The 15,985-nt window shown below is 43.5% G+C and overlaps 1 protein-coding gene across 1 annotated transcript in view; it reads right to left on the bottom strand.

Moving 5' to 3' along the window:
* Positions 1-10,389, bottom strand: part of LOC123726642 (macrophage mannose receptor 1-like) — a 55,514-nt gene extending 45,125 nt beyond the window's left edge. The window contains exons 1-8 of the mRNA XM_082973172.1: positions 10,187-10,389; positions 6,379-6,714; positions 5,406-5,579; positions 4,536-4,691; positions 3,721-3,834; positions 925-1,062; positions 326-502; positions 97-239 (exon numbers count right to left, since the gene is read on the bottom strand). Of these exons, the coding sequence (XP_082829298.1) occupies positions 97-239; positions 326-502; positions 925-1,062; positions 3,721-3,834; positions 4,536-4,691; positions 5,406-5,579; positions 6,379-6,714; positions 10,187-10,253 (1,305 nt within the window). The 5' untranslated portion in view covers positions 10,254-10,389. The remainder of the gene's footprint in view (positions 1-96; positions 240-325; positions 503-924; positions 1,063-3,720; positions 3,835-4,535; positions 4,692-5,405; positions 5,580-6,378; positions 6,715-10,186) is intronic.
* Between the last annotated feature and the right edge of the window lie 5,596 nt (positions 10,390-15,985).

Below are 15,985 nucleotides of genomic sequence, written 5' to 3' on the forward strand. Positions count from 1 at the left end.
CAAGGTTAGGGGGTGTAAGGGTTAGGGGGTGTTAGGGCCAGGGTTAGGGCTTGTAAGGGTTAGCGGCAGTGTGGAGGGGGGGTGATGGTACCATACCTCTCCCCTGACCAGGACACAGTTGCCCCCCATTGGCATGGCTTCCTCCCACCTGGTGAAGGTGACAGCAGATTGGTCGCTCCAGTCAAACAGTAGTGACGTCTTGACATCGTTCATCCCGATCCACAGCTCGTCAGCAGCCGCTGGGACAGAGGAAGAGAGGTGGGAGAGTTGGAGTTAGCCTTTTCACTGACTGTCTAACGTGTGAGCGTATCTGTGTTTCACTGACCATATCCCAGCTGTGACATCACAAAGCTGTGCTGCTCAATGTTGTGGATGCTGGCCAGGTCGCCTCCGTCCTTCCGACATTCCGTCTGAGCCTCTGTCCAGGTCTTCTTAGTACGCTGGAGGAGGAAGCACCTGGCAGCGTAGGGAATCCACGGACTGGAGCAGAAACCTGTCTCTTCTGTTGATCACCAACACAGGGAAACACATTGTAGAAATACAAGAAATACACCGCCCATAATAAACAAAATAATACAAAAATGAACTGGACTAAAAAGGACTGAAAGTAATTAAAACAAACTGTACAAGATTGAAATGGACTAGACTAGACTGGACTAAAATGGACTGAACATAATTAAAACAAACTGTACAAGATTGAAGTGGACTAGACTGGATTAAATTGAGCAGAGTAGAACGGCGTGTTGGATCTGGGTAAACAGGGGTTATAGGGAGGTCTTTCTGACAGAACTACCTGGGTGAATGGGCGTGAAGGTGGGTCTTTCTGACAGAACTACCTGGGTGGACAGGGGTTATAGGTGGGTCTTTCTGACAGACCTACCTGGGTGGACAGGGGTTATAGGGAGGTCTTTCTGACAGACCTACCTGGGTGGACAGGGGTTATAGGGAGGTCTTTCTGACAGATGTAGCCATGTTTCTTGGAGCACAGGGAGCTCTGCCAGTAGGACTGCTGAGCTGGGTCAACCAGTCCACACATCTGACCAGGATCAGAGAGAGGGTGACCTACAGACAAACAACAACAACAGCAATGTCATTACATCTGAAGACTAACAGCTATGTCACTACATCTGGAGACTAACAGCTATGTCACTACATCTGGAGACTAACAGCTATGTCACTACATCTGAAGACTAACAGCTATGTCACTACATCTGGAGACTAACAGCTATGTCACTACATCTGGAGACTAACAACAGCTATGTCACTACATCTGAAGACTAACAGCTATATCACTACATCTGGAGACTAACAGCTATGTCACTACATCTGGAGACTAACAGCTATGTCACGACATCTGAAGACTAACAGCTATGTCACTACATCTGAAGACTAACAGCTATGTCACTACATCTGAAGACTAACAGCTATGTCACTACATCTGAAGACTAACAGCTATGTCACTACATCTGAAGACTAACAGCTATGTCACTACATCTGAAGACTAACAGCTATGTCACTACATCTGAAGACTAACAGCTATGTCACTACATCTGAAGACTAACAGCTATGTCACTACATCTGGAGACTAACAGCTATGTCACTACATCTGAAGACTAACAGCTATGTCACTACATCTGAAGACTAACAGCTATGTCACTACATCTGAAGACTAAGAGCTATGTCACTACATCTGAAGACTAACAGCTATGTCACGACATCTGAAGACTAACAGCTATGTCACTACATCTGAAGACTAACAGCTATGTCACTACATCTGAAGACTAACAGCTATGTCACTACATCTGAAGACTAACAGCTATGTCACTACATCTGAAGACTAACAGCTATGTCACGACATCTGAAGACTAACAGCTATGTCACTACATCTGAAGACTAACAACAGCTATGTCACTACAACTGAAGACTAACAGCTATGTCACTACATCTGGAGACTAACAGCTATGTCACTACATCTGAAGACTAACAGTTATGTCACTACATCTGGAGACTAATAGCTATGTCACTACATCTGAAGACTAACAGCTATGTCACTACATCTGAAGACTAACAGCTATGTCACTACATCTGAAGGCAAACAGCTATGTCACTGCATCTGAAGACTAACAGCTATGTCACTGCATCTGAAGACTAACTGCTATGTCACTACATCTGAAGACTAACAGTTATGTCACTACATCTGGAGACTAATAGCTATGTCACTACATCTGAAGACTAAAAGCTATGTCACTACATCTGAAGACTAACAGCTATGTCACTACATCTGAAGGCAAACAGCTATGTCACTGCATCTGAAGACTAACAGCTATGTCACTGCATCTGAAGACTAACTGCTATGTCACTACATCTGAAGACTAACAGCTATGTCACTACATCTGAAGACTAACAGCTATGTCACAACATCTGAAGACTAACAGCTATGTCACTACATCTGAAGACTAACAACAGCTATGTCACTACATCTGAAGACTAACAGCTATGTCACTACATCTGAAGACTAACAGCTATGTCACTACATCTGAAGACTAACAGCAACAGAAATAGTAACTATCAAATGTTTAATGTTCTCACCAGAGTCCCATCTAAAATGCCAAAGGGTTCACCTGGTCCCCTATATAGTGTAACTGACCCTGGTCCCCTATATAGAGTAACTGACCCTGGTCCCCTATATAGAGTAACTGACCCTGGTCATTTTCCCCTATATAGTGTAACTGACCCTGGTCATTTTCCCCTATATAGAGTAACTGAAACTGGTCCCCTATATAGTGTAACTGAAACTGGTCCCCTATATAGAGTAACTGACCCTGGTCCCCTATATAGAGTAACTGACCCTGGTCCCCTATATAGTGTAACTGACCCTGGTCCCCTATATAGAGTAACTGACCCTGGTCCCCTATATAGTGTAACTGACCCTGGTCCCCTATATAGAGTAACTGACCCTGGTCCCCTATATAGAGTAACTGACCCTGGTCCCCTATATAGTGTAACTGACCCTGGTCCCCTATATAGAGTAACTGACCCTGGTCCTTTTCCCCTATATAGAGTAACTGACCCTGGTCCCCTATATAGAGTAACTGACCCTGGTCCCCTATATAGAGTAACTGACCCTGGTCATTTTCCCCTATATAGAGTAACTGACCCTGGTCCCCTATATAGAGTAACTGACCCTGGTCCCCTATATAGTGTAACTGACCCTGGTCCTTTTCCCCTATATAGTGTAACTGAACCTGGTCCCCTATACAGAGTAACTGACCCTGGTCCCCTATATAGAGTAACTGACCCTGGTCCTCTATATAGAGTAACTGACCCTGGTCCTTTTCCCCTATACAGTGTAACTGACCCTGGTCCCCTATATAGTGTAACTGACCCTGGTCCCCTATATAGAGTAACTGACCCTGGTCCCCTATATAGAGTAACTGACCCTGGTCCTTTTCCCCTATATAGAGTAACTGACCCTGGTCCCCTATATAGTGTAACTGACCCTGGTCCCCTATATAGTGTAACTGACCCTGGTCCACTATATAGAGTAACTGACCCTGGTCCCCTATATAGTGTAACTGACCCTGGTCCCCTATATAGAGTAACTGACCCTGGTCCCCTATATAGAGTAACTGACCCTGGTCCTTTTCCCCTATATAGAGTGACTGACCCTGGTCCAAAGTAGTGCAGCATGAAGGGAATAGTGTGAAGGTGAGGACTCACCAGAGTCCCAGCGGAAGTAGCGTAGAGGCTTCCCACTGTTCCACTGCCACCCACTGTCCTCTTCCAGAGCATTCAGCCCCGTCCACAGTGGAGCACCCTGTCTACCATACAGGCCTGTGTGTGTGTGTGTGTGTGTGTGTGTGTGTGTGTGTGTGTGTGTGTGTGTGTGTGTGTGTGGTGTGTGTGTGAGTGTGGTGTGAGTGTGGTGTGTGTGAGTGTGGTGTGTGTGTGTGTGTGTGTGTGTGTGTGTGTGTGTGTGTGTGTGTGTGTGTGTGTGTGTGTGTGTGTGTGTGCATAAGAGAAGGAGATAAAGTTGCATATGACATAAATAGTCCATGTACACAAATAGTACACAAATAAACACACTAGTACATGAACAGTACACTAATAAACACACTAGTACATGAACAGTACACAAACACACTGGTACATGAACAGTACACAAATAAACACACTGGTACATGAACAGTACACAAATAAACGCACTGGTACATGAACAGTACACAAATAAACACACTAGTACATGAACAGTACACAAATAAACACACTAGTACATAAACACTACACAAATAAACACACTAGTACATGAACAGTACACTAATACACACACTAGTACATGAACAGTACACAAACACACTGGTACATGAACAGTACACTAATAAACACACTAGTACATGAACAGTACACTAATAAACACACTGGTACATGAACAGTACACTAATAAACACACTGGTACATGAACAGTACACAAATAAACACATTGTTTGACACGCCTGATGCGTGTGAATGTGAGCGTGGCCACCGGGTGGCGCTACCTGCTACGAAGGTCTGCTCGTGGGGTTCGGTGATTGAGGCCAAGTCTGCTCCCTGCTGTTGGCAGCTGGTCCGAGCCTGGTGCCAGGTCAGGGCAGAGTGGAGGTTCACCTGGTAGAATGTACCTGTGACCGGGTTCTTATGCCAATGCTCCATAGCTGCAGAGGGATGGGGGGGAGAGATGTACAGATTCAGTGAGCATAGCCTTGTTATTGAGAAAGGTTGCCGTAGGCAGACCTGGCTTTTCAAGAGAAGACAGGCTATGTGCAACACTGCCCACAAAATGAGGTGGAAACTGAGCTGCACTTCCTAACCTCCTGCCAAATGTATGACCATATTAGAGACACATATTTCCCTCAGATTACACAGACTCACAAAGAATATCTATTGGGTGAAATAGATTTGTGACCTGTTGCCACAAGAAAAGGGCAACCAGTGAAGAACAAACACCATTGTAAATATTTTCCCTTTTCTACTTTAACTATTTGCACATCGTTACGACACTATATATAGACATAATATGACATTTGAAATGTCTTTATTATTTTGGAACTTGTGTGAGTGTAATATTTACTGTTCACTTTTTATCCATTTCACTTCCCTTGGCAACGTTAACATATGTTTATCAAGCCAATAAAGCCATTGAATTGAAGAGAGAGAGAGAGAGAGAGGAGAGAGAGAGAGAGAGGAGAGAGAGAGAGAGAGAGAGAGAGAGAGAGAGAGAGAGAGAGAGAGGAGAGGAGAGAGAGAGAGAGAGAGGAGAGAGAGAGAGAGAGAGAGAGAGAGAGAGAGAGAGAGAGAGAGAGAGAGAGAGAGATGCATCTAACAACTGTGTAGATTGACACACAGTAAGTAACAGATGTAATACTCACATTTGGATGGACAAATGCCCCACAATTCATTGTCTTGGTAGTTTGTTTCAATGGCACACCAAAGCCGTCTATCAGAGGAGTCTACCGAGGTGCAGTCTCCAAACCATTGGTCTTTGTACCGGAAAGGAAACTGACAGGGACGGCCAAACGCGTTTCCTTCAATGGTAAAGAGCTCTGAAAAGGGGATAGTGGTTACTGTGGGTACTGTATGTAGCTCAGTGTGACGTGGGGCCCCAAGGATTTTACTATATTAGTGTGTCTGCCATCTTGCCTCCCTGTGTGACCTTGTTGGGGAACACGGCCTTCTATACTAACACTCTTACGGGACTCTGGCTGTGAGTGTGTCCCTGTGTTACTGTACGTTGTGGATTCACAGGGAAAAATGACGTTTTTTTTCAATAAAATGTACTGTCTGATGAAGTTATATGTAACCTGTAAAATATACTGTCTGATGTAGTTATATGTAACCTGTAAAATATACTGTCTGATGTAGTTATATGTAACCTGTAAAATATACTGTCTGATGTAGTTATATGTAACCTGTAAAATATACTGTCTGATGTAGTTATATGTAACCTGTAAAGTATAAAATATACTGTCTGATGTAGTTATATGTAACCTGTAAAAATATACTGTCTGATGTAGTTATATGTAACCTGTAAAGTATAAAATATAATGTCTGATGTAGTTATATGTAACCTGTAAAATATAAAATGTACTGTCTGATGTAGTTATATGTAACCTGTAAAATATAAAATGTACTGTCTGATGTAGTTATATGTAACCTGTAAAGTATAAAATGTACTGTCTGATGTAGATGTAGTTATATGTAACCTGTAAAGTATAAAATATACTGTCTGATGTAGTTATATGTAACCTGCTTCTTTTGAAGTGTGTTGAGACTTGGTCCATTTTGTCCAAAATCCATTTTACAATCCTAAACAATGAGAACCTTGTGATTGTAATCCCGTACCTCTGTGGGTCCTTGAGCAGGGGCCGTCCGTTGTACCAGAGATGATCCAGCGACTCCGAGGCCCCGTGTCTCTGGACAGCACCAGATCATTGTTGTCGTTGACGTGGAGGTACAGAGTCTGTCCTTTCAGGGTGAGCAGTGTGTTGTTACTACACTCCCACTGCTGAAGGTGGCTGTTCTCATCACAGTCAGAATTCACCAGGGTACTACCCTCTGTCTTCCCAGAAACCCCAGCACACTTCCTAATGTTGGTGTAGTAGAGACGTCCCTCTGACACCCAGCGTGCCAGCTCCTGTCTAACGCCACTTGCTGCATTGAAGAGATGGAAGGGACCGTCTACAAAGAAAAATTACAACAATCACTAACCAGCATTGAAGAGATTGAAGGGACCGTCTACAAACTAAAATTACAACAATCACTAACCAGCATTGACATAATAGGCAAACATTTGAACACTTTAATTGAACCCTCTTTCATGAGGACTTTTTAACAGTCGTAGGGCTACATAAAACTGTTATAGGGCTACATAACACTGTTATAGAGCTATATAAAACTGTCATAGAGCTATATAACACTGTCAGAGAGCACCATAAAACTGTCATAGGGCGCCATAAAACTGTCATAGGGCTCCATAGCACTGTCATAGAGCCATATAACACTGTCATAGAGCTATATAACACTGTCATAGAGCTATATAAAACACTGTCATAGGGCTACATAACACTGTCATAGGGCTACATAACACTGACATAGAGCTCTATAACACTGTCATAGAGCTACATAACACTGTTATAGAGCTATATAAAACACTTTCATAGGGCTACATAACACTGTTATAGAGCTATATAACACTGTCATAGGGCTACATAACACTGTCATAGGGCTACATAACACTGCCATAGGGCTACATAACACTGTCATAGGGCTACATAACACTGTCATAGGGCTACATAACACTGCCATAGGGCTACATAACACTGTCATAGGGCTACATAACACTGTCATAGGGCTACATAAATCCTATTAAGGCCAGGCACCACACCCTCATAGGATATTATTTTTCCTTAATCAATATCACAATCAACTTTTACCAGTTGAATGTAAACACAAATCTACTACTTTTAAGTATAAAGAAAATCTGCAGTATGCTATTAACATATGCAAATTAGGCATTCTCAATAAATATGTGCATATTTGCATATGGTGGAAATCCATTTTTCTGGACACTGGATGAAGTCAGACTAAATATTTAGTTTTTTGTTTTGTTAAGACACTCCAGAACCGGACTTGTTCAGAGCAGATACTGAAAACCAAGTTAAAAGATACCAAAAACAATTTAGTCCAATCAATGTTGGTAAAAATCATGTGGCAATTCCTTGGAACTGATTTCTGTGTGTGTGTGTGTGTGTGTGTGTGTGTGTGTGTGTGTGTGTGTGTGTGTGTGTGTGTGTGTGTGTGTGTGTGTGTGTGTGTGTGTGTGTGTGTGTGTGTGTGTGTGTGTGTGTGTGTGTGTGTGTGTGTGTGTGTGTGTGTGTACTTGCGCAACAATGAACAAGCTAAGTTAGCTAGCTAGTTAACATCAGCTTACGAGGTTACATCCAGGCTACGTATTGAACTTCCTCTCAGGCCAGTGGAAAAACATAGTAACGTATGGTTAGATCAGACTCGCTGTTTCTCTCGTTCAGGTGTTGACACAGAGGGGCGCTGTTGCCCATGCTAGGATGTTTTCCGTGGGAGATACATTCAGCCACTTGTGAATTGAATGAAAATTGTGAAAACACAGAGAGACTAAAGATAAAAATGATAAAATAATGTATTTTTTGTTGGTAAATTATTTGGTGAAGCGTGGCTTCCCTTGGCATCCATGAATACACGTCATTGCCCACACATACAATACAATTGTCTGTAAGGTCCCTCAGTCTAGTAGTACATTTAAAGCACTGATTTAACCACAAAGACCAGGGAGGATTTCCAATGCCTCACAAATAAGGGCACCTATTGGTAGATGGGTAAAAAAAAAATAGCAGACATTGAATATCCCTTTGAGCATGGTGAAGTTATTAATTACACTTTGGATGGTGTATCAATACACCCAGTCACTACAAAGATACAGGACTCCTTCCTAACTCAGTTGCCGGAGAGCAAGGAAACAACTCAGGGATTTCACCATGAGCCGAATGGTGACTTGAAAACAGTTACAGAGTTTAATGGCTGTTATAGGAGAAAACTGAGGATGGATCAACAACATTGTAGTTACTCCACAATACTAACCTAAATGACAGAGTGAAAATAAGGAAGCCCACAGAGAATAAAATATTTCAAAACATGCATCCTATTTGCAGGCACTAAAGTAATACTGCAAAATATGTGGCAAAGAAATAAATGTTTTCTCCTGAATACAAAGCGTTATGTTTGGGGCGAATCCAACACAACACATCACTGAGTACCACTCTTCATATTTTCAACAATGGTGGTGGCTGCATCATGTTATGGGTATTTTAATTTAATTTTTTTATTTAACAAGGCAAGTCATTTAAGAACAGATTCTTATTTACAATGACGGCCTACCATGGCCAAACCAGTGCACCGCCCTATGGGACTCCCAATTACGGCCTGGATTTCAACCAGGGACTGTAGTGATGCCTCTTGCACTAAGATCTAGTGCCTTAGACCGCTGGGCCACTCGGGAGCCCACTCGGTATGCTTGTAATCGTTAAGGACTTGGCAAAACTCAGAAACTTTTTGTCAAAAAATTATGCAGAAAATTTATCCATGCTTTTGACACTTCTAGATTACTGGAATGCTCTACTTTCTGGCTACCGGGATAAAGTACTAAATAAACTTCAGTTAGTGCTAAACACGGCTGCTAGAATCTTGACTAGAACCCCCAAATGTTATCATATTACTCCAGTGCTAGTCTCTCTACACTGGCTTCCTGTTAAGGCAGATTTAAAGGCTTAACTGTTAACTTACAAAGCATTACATGGGCTTGCTCCTACCTATCTCTCTGATTTGGTCCTGCCGTATATACCTACACGTACACTACAGACACAAGACACAGGCCTCCTTACTGTCCCTAGAATTTCTAAGCAAACATCTGGAGGCAGGGTTTTCTCCATGTGAGACACAGACTCTGTCTCGACCTGTAAGTCTTTACTTTTTTTGAAGACTCATCTCTTCAGTAAGTCCTATGACTGAGTGTTGTCTGGCCCAGGGATGCGAAGGTGAACGGAAAGGCACTGGAGCGACGAACCGCCCTTGTCTCTGCCTGGCTGGTTCCCCTCTCTCCACTGGGATTATTTGCCTCTGACCCTATTACGGGGGCTGACTCACTGGCTTACTAGTGTTCTTCCATGCTGTCCCTAGGAGGGGTGCATCACTTTAGTGGGTTGAGTCACTGACTCCTTGCTGTCCCCAGTCCACCTGGTGCTGCTGCTGCTCCAATTTCAACTGTTCTGCCTGCGGCTATGGAACCTTGACCTGTTCACCGGATGTGCTACCTGTCCCAGACCTGCTGTTGTTGACTCCCTCTCTCTACCGCACCTGCTGTATCTAACTCTGAATCCTGAGGTGCTGACCTGTTGCACCCTCGACAACCACTGTGATTCTAGGGAGCCTTTCTAGGGAGTTTTTCCTAGCCACCGTGCTTCTACATCTGCACTGCTTGCAGTTTGGGGTTTTAGGCTGGATTTCTGTATAGTACTTTGTGACATTGGCTGATTAAAAAGGGCTTTATAAATACATTTGATTGATGAACAACATTCCTGTTTCAGGTGTAAACTAATAACCAATGAGATAAACAACATACCTGTTTCAGGAGCCCCCAGGGTGGTTTGAATGAAGAGCATCAGTACAGTTATCATGATGGTTGTCATGGTCCCAGTAGGGTTGTGCCTGACATACAGACCTCCTACAGCAGAGTGGAGTGTTCTGTGCGACTGGGTCTGCTATTTATTAACCATCAAGTTCTCTGTCACATGACATCTTTTTTTCTTCTCTATCAATGGATGTTGTTGTGACATTTCAACACTTTTCTGGTGAATGGGAGGTGCACTGACACCCTCGATCAGCCAACATGTACTCACTACGTCAGGGTTTACGATTCGCTGAAAACACTGTGGTGTTGAAAATAATATATACCACAAGTCATGAGTCAATAGTCAATTTCTGGGCCCCGAATGGCATCCTATTCCGATATAGAACCCTGTGGGCCCTGGTTAAAGGTAGTGCACTACAAAGGGAATAGGGTGCCATTTAGGATGTAAATCACTAACCAATGTCTGTTCATCCCAACAGGTTAGATGGTTATTACAACAATGTAAAGTAAGCCTACGTGTCATCTCATTAGCTACAATAACCAGCACAATAGGAGCATCCCAAATGGCACCCTATATAGTGAATAATAAGGTGCCATTTGGGACGCTAACCTATACCTGGCTAACGGCTAGCTGTCAGACTATACCTGGCTAACGGCTAGCTGTGAGACTATACCTGGTAACGGCTAGCTGTCAGACTATACCTGGCTAAGGGCTAGCTGTCAGACTATACCTGGCTAAGGGCTAGCTGTCAGACTATACCTGGCTAACAGCAAGCTGTCAGAATATACCTACTAACGGCTAGCTGTCACACTATACCTGGCTAACAGCTAGCTGTCAGATTATACCTGGCTAACGGCTGGCTGTCAGACTATATCTGGCTAACGGCTAGCTGTCAGACTATACCTGGCTAACGGCTAGCTGTCAGACTATACCTGGCTAACGGCTAGCTGTCAGACTATACCTGGTAACGGCTAGCTGTCAGACTATACCTGGCTAACGGCTAGCTGTCAGACTATACCTGGCTAACGGCTGGCTGTCTGTTTCATAATTGTCACTCTTTCAGGAATTTGACCCTGACCTCAGGGAGTGAAAATAGTCTAACGGCTGGCTGTCAGACTATACCTGGCTAACGGCTAGCTGTCAGACTATACCTGGCTAACGGCTAGCTGTCAGACTACCTGGCTAACGGCTAAGGAGGACAAAGATCAGCTTATGAAAACATTACTTGCGGACAGCTCTGATTCATCCTTGAGCACACAGAAAGAGAGGGGTGTGTGTGTTTGAGAAAGAAGAAGTGGTACCATGGGGCCCCAGGGAGCTATGGCCTCTACCACCACACACCCTCGAAGACGGGAAGAACAGAGGGGACGTGATTCACCAGAACACAGGAAGCAACTGGCTGAGTGCTAAGGAGGACAAAGACCAGCTAGGTCTACTATCCTACTGGAACCTATAGACAAGCTAGGTCTGCTATCCTACTGGAACCTATAGACCAGCTAGGTCTACTATCCTACTGGAACCTATAGACCTACAGCTAGGTTAACTATCCTACTGGAACCTATAGACCAGCTAGGTCTACTATCCTACTGGAACCTATAGACCAGCTAGGTCTACTATCCTACTGGAACCTATAGACCAGCTAGGTCTACTATCATACTGGAACCTATAGACCAGCTAGGTCTACTATCCTACTGGAACCTATAGACCAGCTAGGTCTACTATCCAACTGGAACCTATAGACCAGCTAGGTCTACTATCCTACTGGAACCTATAGACCTACAGCTAGGTCTACTATCCTACTGGAACCTATAGACCTACGGCTAGGTCTACTATCCTACTGGAACCTATAGACCAGCTAGGTCTACTATCCTACTGGATCCTATAGACCAGCTAGGTCTACTATCCTACTGGAACCTATAGACCAGCTAGGTCTACTATCCTACTGGAACCTATAGACCAGCTAGGTCTACTATCCAACTGGAACCTATAGACCTACAGCTAGGTCTACTATCCTACTGGAACCTATAGACCTACAGCTAGGTCTACTATCCTACTGGAACCTATAGACCTACGGCTAGGTCTACTATCCTACTGGAACCTATAGACCAGCTAGGTCTACTATCCTACTGGAACCTATAGACCAGCTAGGTCTACTATCCTACTGGAACCTATAGACATACAGCTAGGTCTAGTATCCTACTGGAACCTATAGACCAGCTAGGTCTACTATCCTACTGGAACCTATAGACCTACAGCTAGGTCTACTATCCTACTGGAACCTATAGACCAGCTAGGTCTACTATCCTACTGGAACCTATAGACCAGCTAGGTCTACTATCCTACTGGAACTTATAGACCTACAGCTAGGTCTACTATCCTACTGGAACCTATAGACCTACGGCTAGGTCTACTATCCTACTGGAACCTATAGACCAGCTAGGTCTACTATCCTACTGGAACCTATAGACCAGCTAGGTCTACTATCCTACTGGAACCTATAGACCTACAGCTAGGTCTACTATCCTACTGGAACCTATAGACCTACAGCTGGGTCTACTATCCTACTGGAACCTATAGACCAGCTAGGTCTACTATCCTACTGGAACCTATAGACCAGCTAGGTCTACTATCCTACTGGAACCTATAGACCAGCTAGGTCTACTATCCTACTGGAACCTATAGACCAGCTAGGTCTACTATCCTACTGGAACCTATAGACCAGCTAGGTCTACTATCCTACTGGAACCTATAGACCAGCTAGGTCTACTATCCTACTGGAACCTATAGACCAGCTAGGTCTACTATCCTACTGGAACCTATAGACCTACGGCTAGGTCTACTATCCTACTGGAACCTATAGACCAGCTAGGTCTACTATCCTACTGGAACATATAGTGAAATGTGAAATGTAGGACAACAGCAATGGAAACTTCAGGACTATCAACCATCTTCTCATTTGTTTGTTATGAGTCTATATGGCTAAAGCAAAGCCAATAACACAGGATGATTAACACCAGTGCATTTGCTTCAACGGATAGAGTGATAGATTGGTACTGATTAATTGATAGAGTGGTAGATTGGTACTGATTCATTGATAGAGTGATAGATTGGTACTGATTCGTTGATAGAGTGATAGATTGGTACTGATTCGTTGATAGAGTGGTACTGATTCATTGATAGAGTGGTAGATTGGTACTGATTAATTGATAGAGTGGTAGATTGGTACTGATTAATTGATAGAGTGATAGATTGGTACTGATTCGTTGATAGAGTGATAGATTGGTACTGATTCATTGATAGAGTGGTAGATTGGTACTGATTCATTGCGTCAACGCTTACAGTGCACACAGACAGAGCTGCATTATCATCAAAACCACAGTTGGGCAATATTCAGGCAAACGCAATTCTCGGAAACAACCAATAATACAGGGACCCCACCCACACAGCAGAGAAATTCATAAGAAATGCGTGATGCTCTCTCATCTATCAGTATCACTTTCCTTTATGTGTCGTCTGATTTCCCACTACATTATAGGTTGTTCTTAGAATTGTGTCTGCCTGAATATGACCTAACTGTGATATGGACGATGATGCACCTCTGTCTTTGTGAGTCTAAAGCGTTGAGGTGAACACATAACATCAGTACTGGAGACACAACATCCTGATATGAGATTTACAGTTGTTGGCCTTTCATAACATTGACTAAAAAGCTTTTTTTTAAAGCTAACCTGACTGATACCTTTAAGCCAGTAGGTAAAGTAGAGGACAGCTAACCTGACTGATAGCGCTAAGTTAGGTTTGGGAAACAACATTGAGAGACTTTGTATTGGTTGGACTCCCTGAGTTGTGTATCGTTCTGGCAACGGAAAATAACCCGACCACAATATAGCCGCTACCCCAATAAAACGTTTCCTGTCAACAAATGTATAATCTCTAAGAGCTCTTCTTACCAGATGTAAAGTGAAATGTGTCCATCGCTATCAAATCAAACAGATCAAGAGATATCATTTGCCCGTTATAGTGCCACCGTTTGGTCGATCTGAATATGCTTGCATATGTTAATTCTTGACAGTGTTTGGAACATGTGTACCAAGTTTTGTTACAATACCAATATCATTGTCTGATTTATATGCATTTATGTGCCAGGTCACGCCAATCTGAATGTTTATTGGTCAATATTGTTTTAGGTCTGGAAAATGTTGAGAGACATTGGTCCATAGATGCTATATATCAAGTTTTGGTATTTTGGGGATATTTTATTAGGATCCCCATTAGCTGTTGCAAAAGCCGTTTGGCCGTTTCATGCATGTTAACATTAGAAGCCTACTCCCTAAGTTTGTTTAACTCACTGCTTTAGCACACTCTGCCAACCCGGATGTCTTAGCCGTGTCTGAATCCTGGCTTAGGAAGACCACCAAAAACCATAACATCTCCATCCCTAACTTTAACATTTTCCGCCAAGATAGAACTGCCAAAGGGGGCGGAGTTGCAATCTACTGCAAAGATAGCCTGCAGAGTTCTGTATTACTCTCCAAGTCTGTACCCAAACAATTTGAGCTTCTACTTCTAAAAAATCACCTTTCCATAAACAAGTCTTTCACTGTTGTCGCTTGCTATAGATCCCCCTCTGCCCCCAGCTGTGCCCTGGACACCATATGTGAATTGATTGCCCCCCATCTATCTTCTGAGCTCGTGCTGCTAGGTGACCTAAACTGGGACATGCCTAATACCCCGGCCATCCTACAATCTAAGCTTGATGCCGTCAATCTCACACAATTATCAATGAACCTACCAGGTAGAACCCCAAATCCGTAAACACGGGCACCCTCATAGATATCATCCTAACTAACTCGCCCTCCAAATACACATCTGCTGTTTTCAATCAAAGATCTCAGCGATCACTGCCTCATTGCCTGCATCCGTAATGGTTCTGCGACCAAACGACCACCCCTCATCACTGTCAAACGCTCCCTAAAACACTTCTGCGAGCAGGCCTTTCTAATCGACCTGGCCGGGGTATCCTGGAATGACATTGACCTCATCCCGTCAGTAGAGGATGCCTGGTTATTCATTAAAAGTGCCTTCCTCACCATCTTAAATAAGCATGCCCCATTCAAAAAATGTAGAATTAGGAATAGATATAGTCCTTGGTTCACTCCAGACCTGTCTGCCCTTGACCAGCACAAAAACATCCTGTGGCGTTCTGCATTAGCATCGAATAGCCCCCGTGATATGCAACTTTTCAGGGAAGTTAGGAACAAATATACACAGGCAGTTAGGAAAGCTAAGGCTAGCTTTTTCAAACAGAAATTTGCATCCTGTTGTACAAACTCAAAAAAGTTCTGGGACACTGTAAAGTCCATGGAGAATAAGAGCACCTCCTCCCAGCTGCCCACTGCTCTGAGGCTAGGAAATACTGTTACCACCGATTAAATCCACTATAATTGAGAATCTCAATAAGCATTTCTCTTCGACTGGCCATGCTTTCCACCTGGCTACCCCTACCCTGGTCAACTGCTCGGCACCCTCCACAGCAACCCGCCAAAGCCCCCACCATTTCTCCTTCACCCAAATCCAGATAGCTGATGTACTGAAAGAGCTGCAAAATCTGGACCCCTACAAATCAGCCGGACTAGACAATCTGGACCCTCTCTTTCTAAAATGATCTGCCGAAATTGTTGCAACTCCTATTACTAGCCTGTTCAACCTCTCTTTCGTATCGTCTGAGATTCCCAAAGATTGGAAAGCTGCCGCGGTCATCCCCCTCTTCAAAGGGGATGACACTCTAG

This window comes from Salmo salar, chromosome 03, assembly GCF_965601325.2.
Source record: "Salmo salar chromosome 03, fSalSal1, whole genome shotgun sequence".
NCBI lineage: Eukaryota > Metazoa > Chordata > Actinopteri > Salmoniformes > Salmonidae > Salmo > Salmo salar.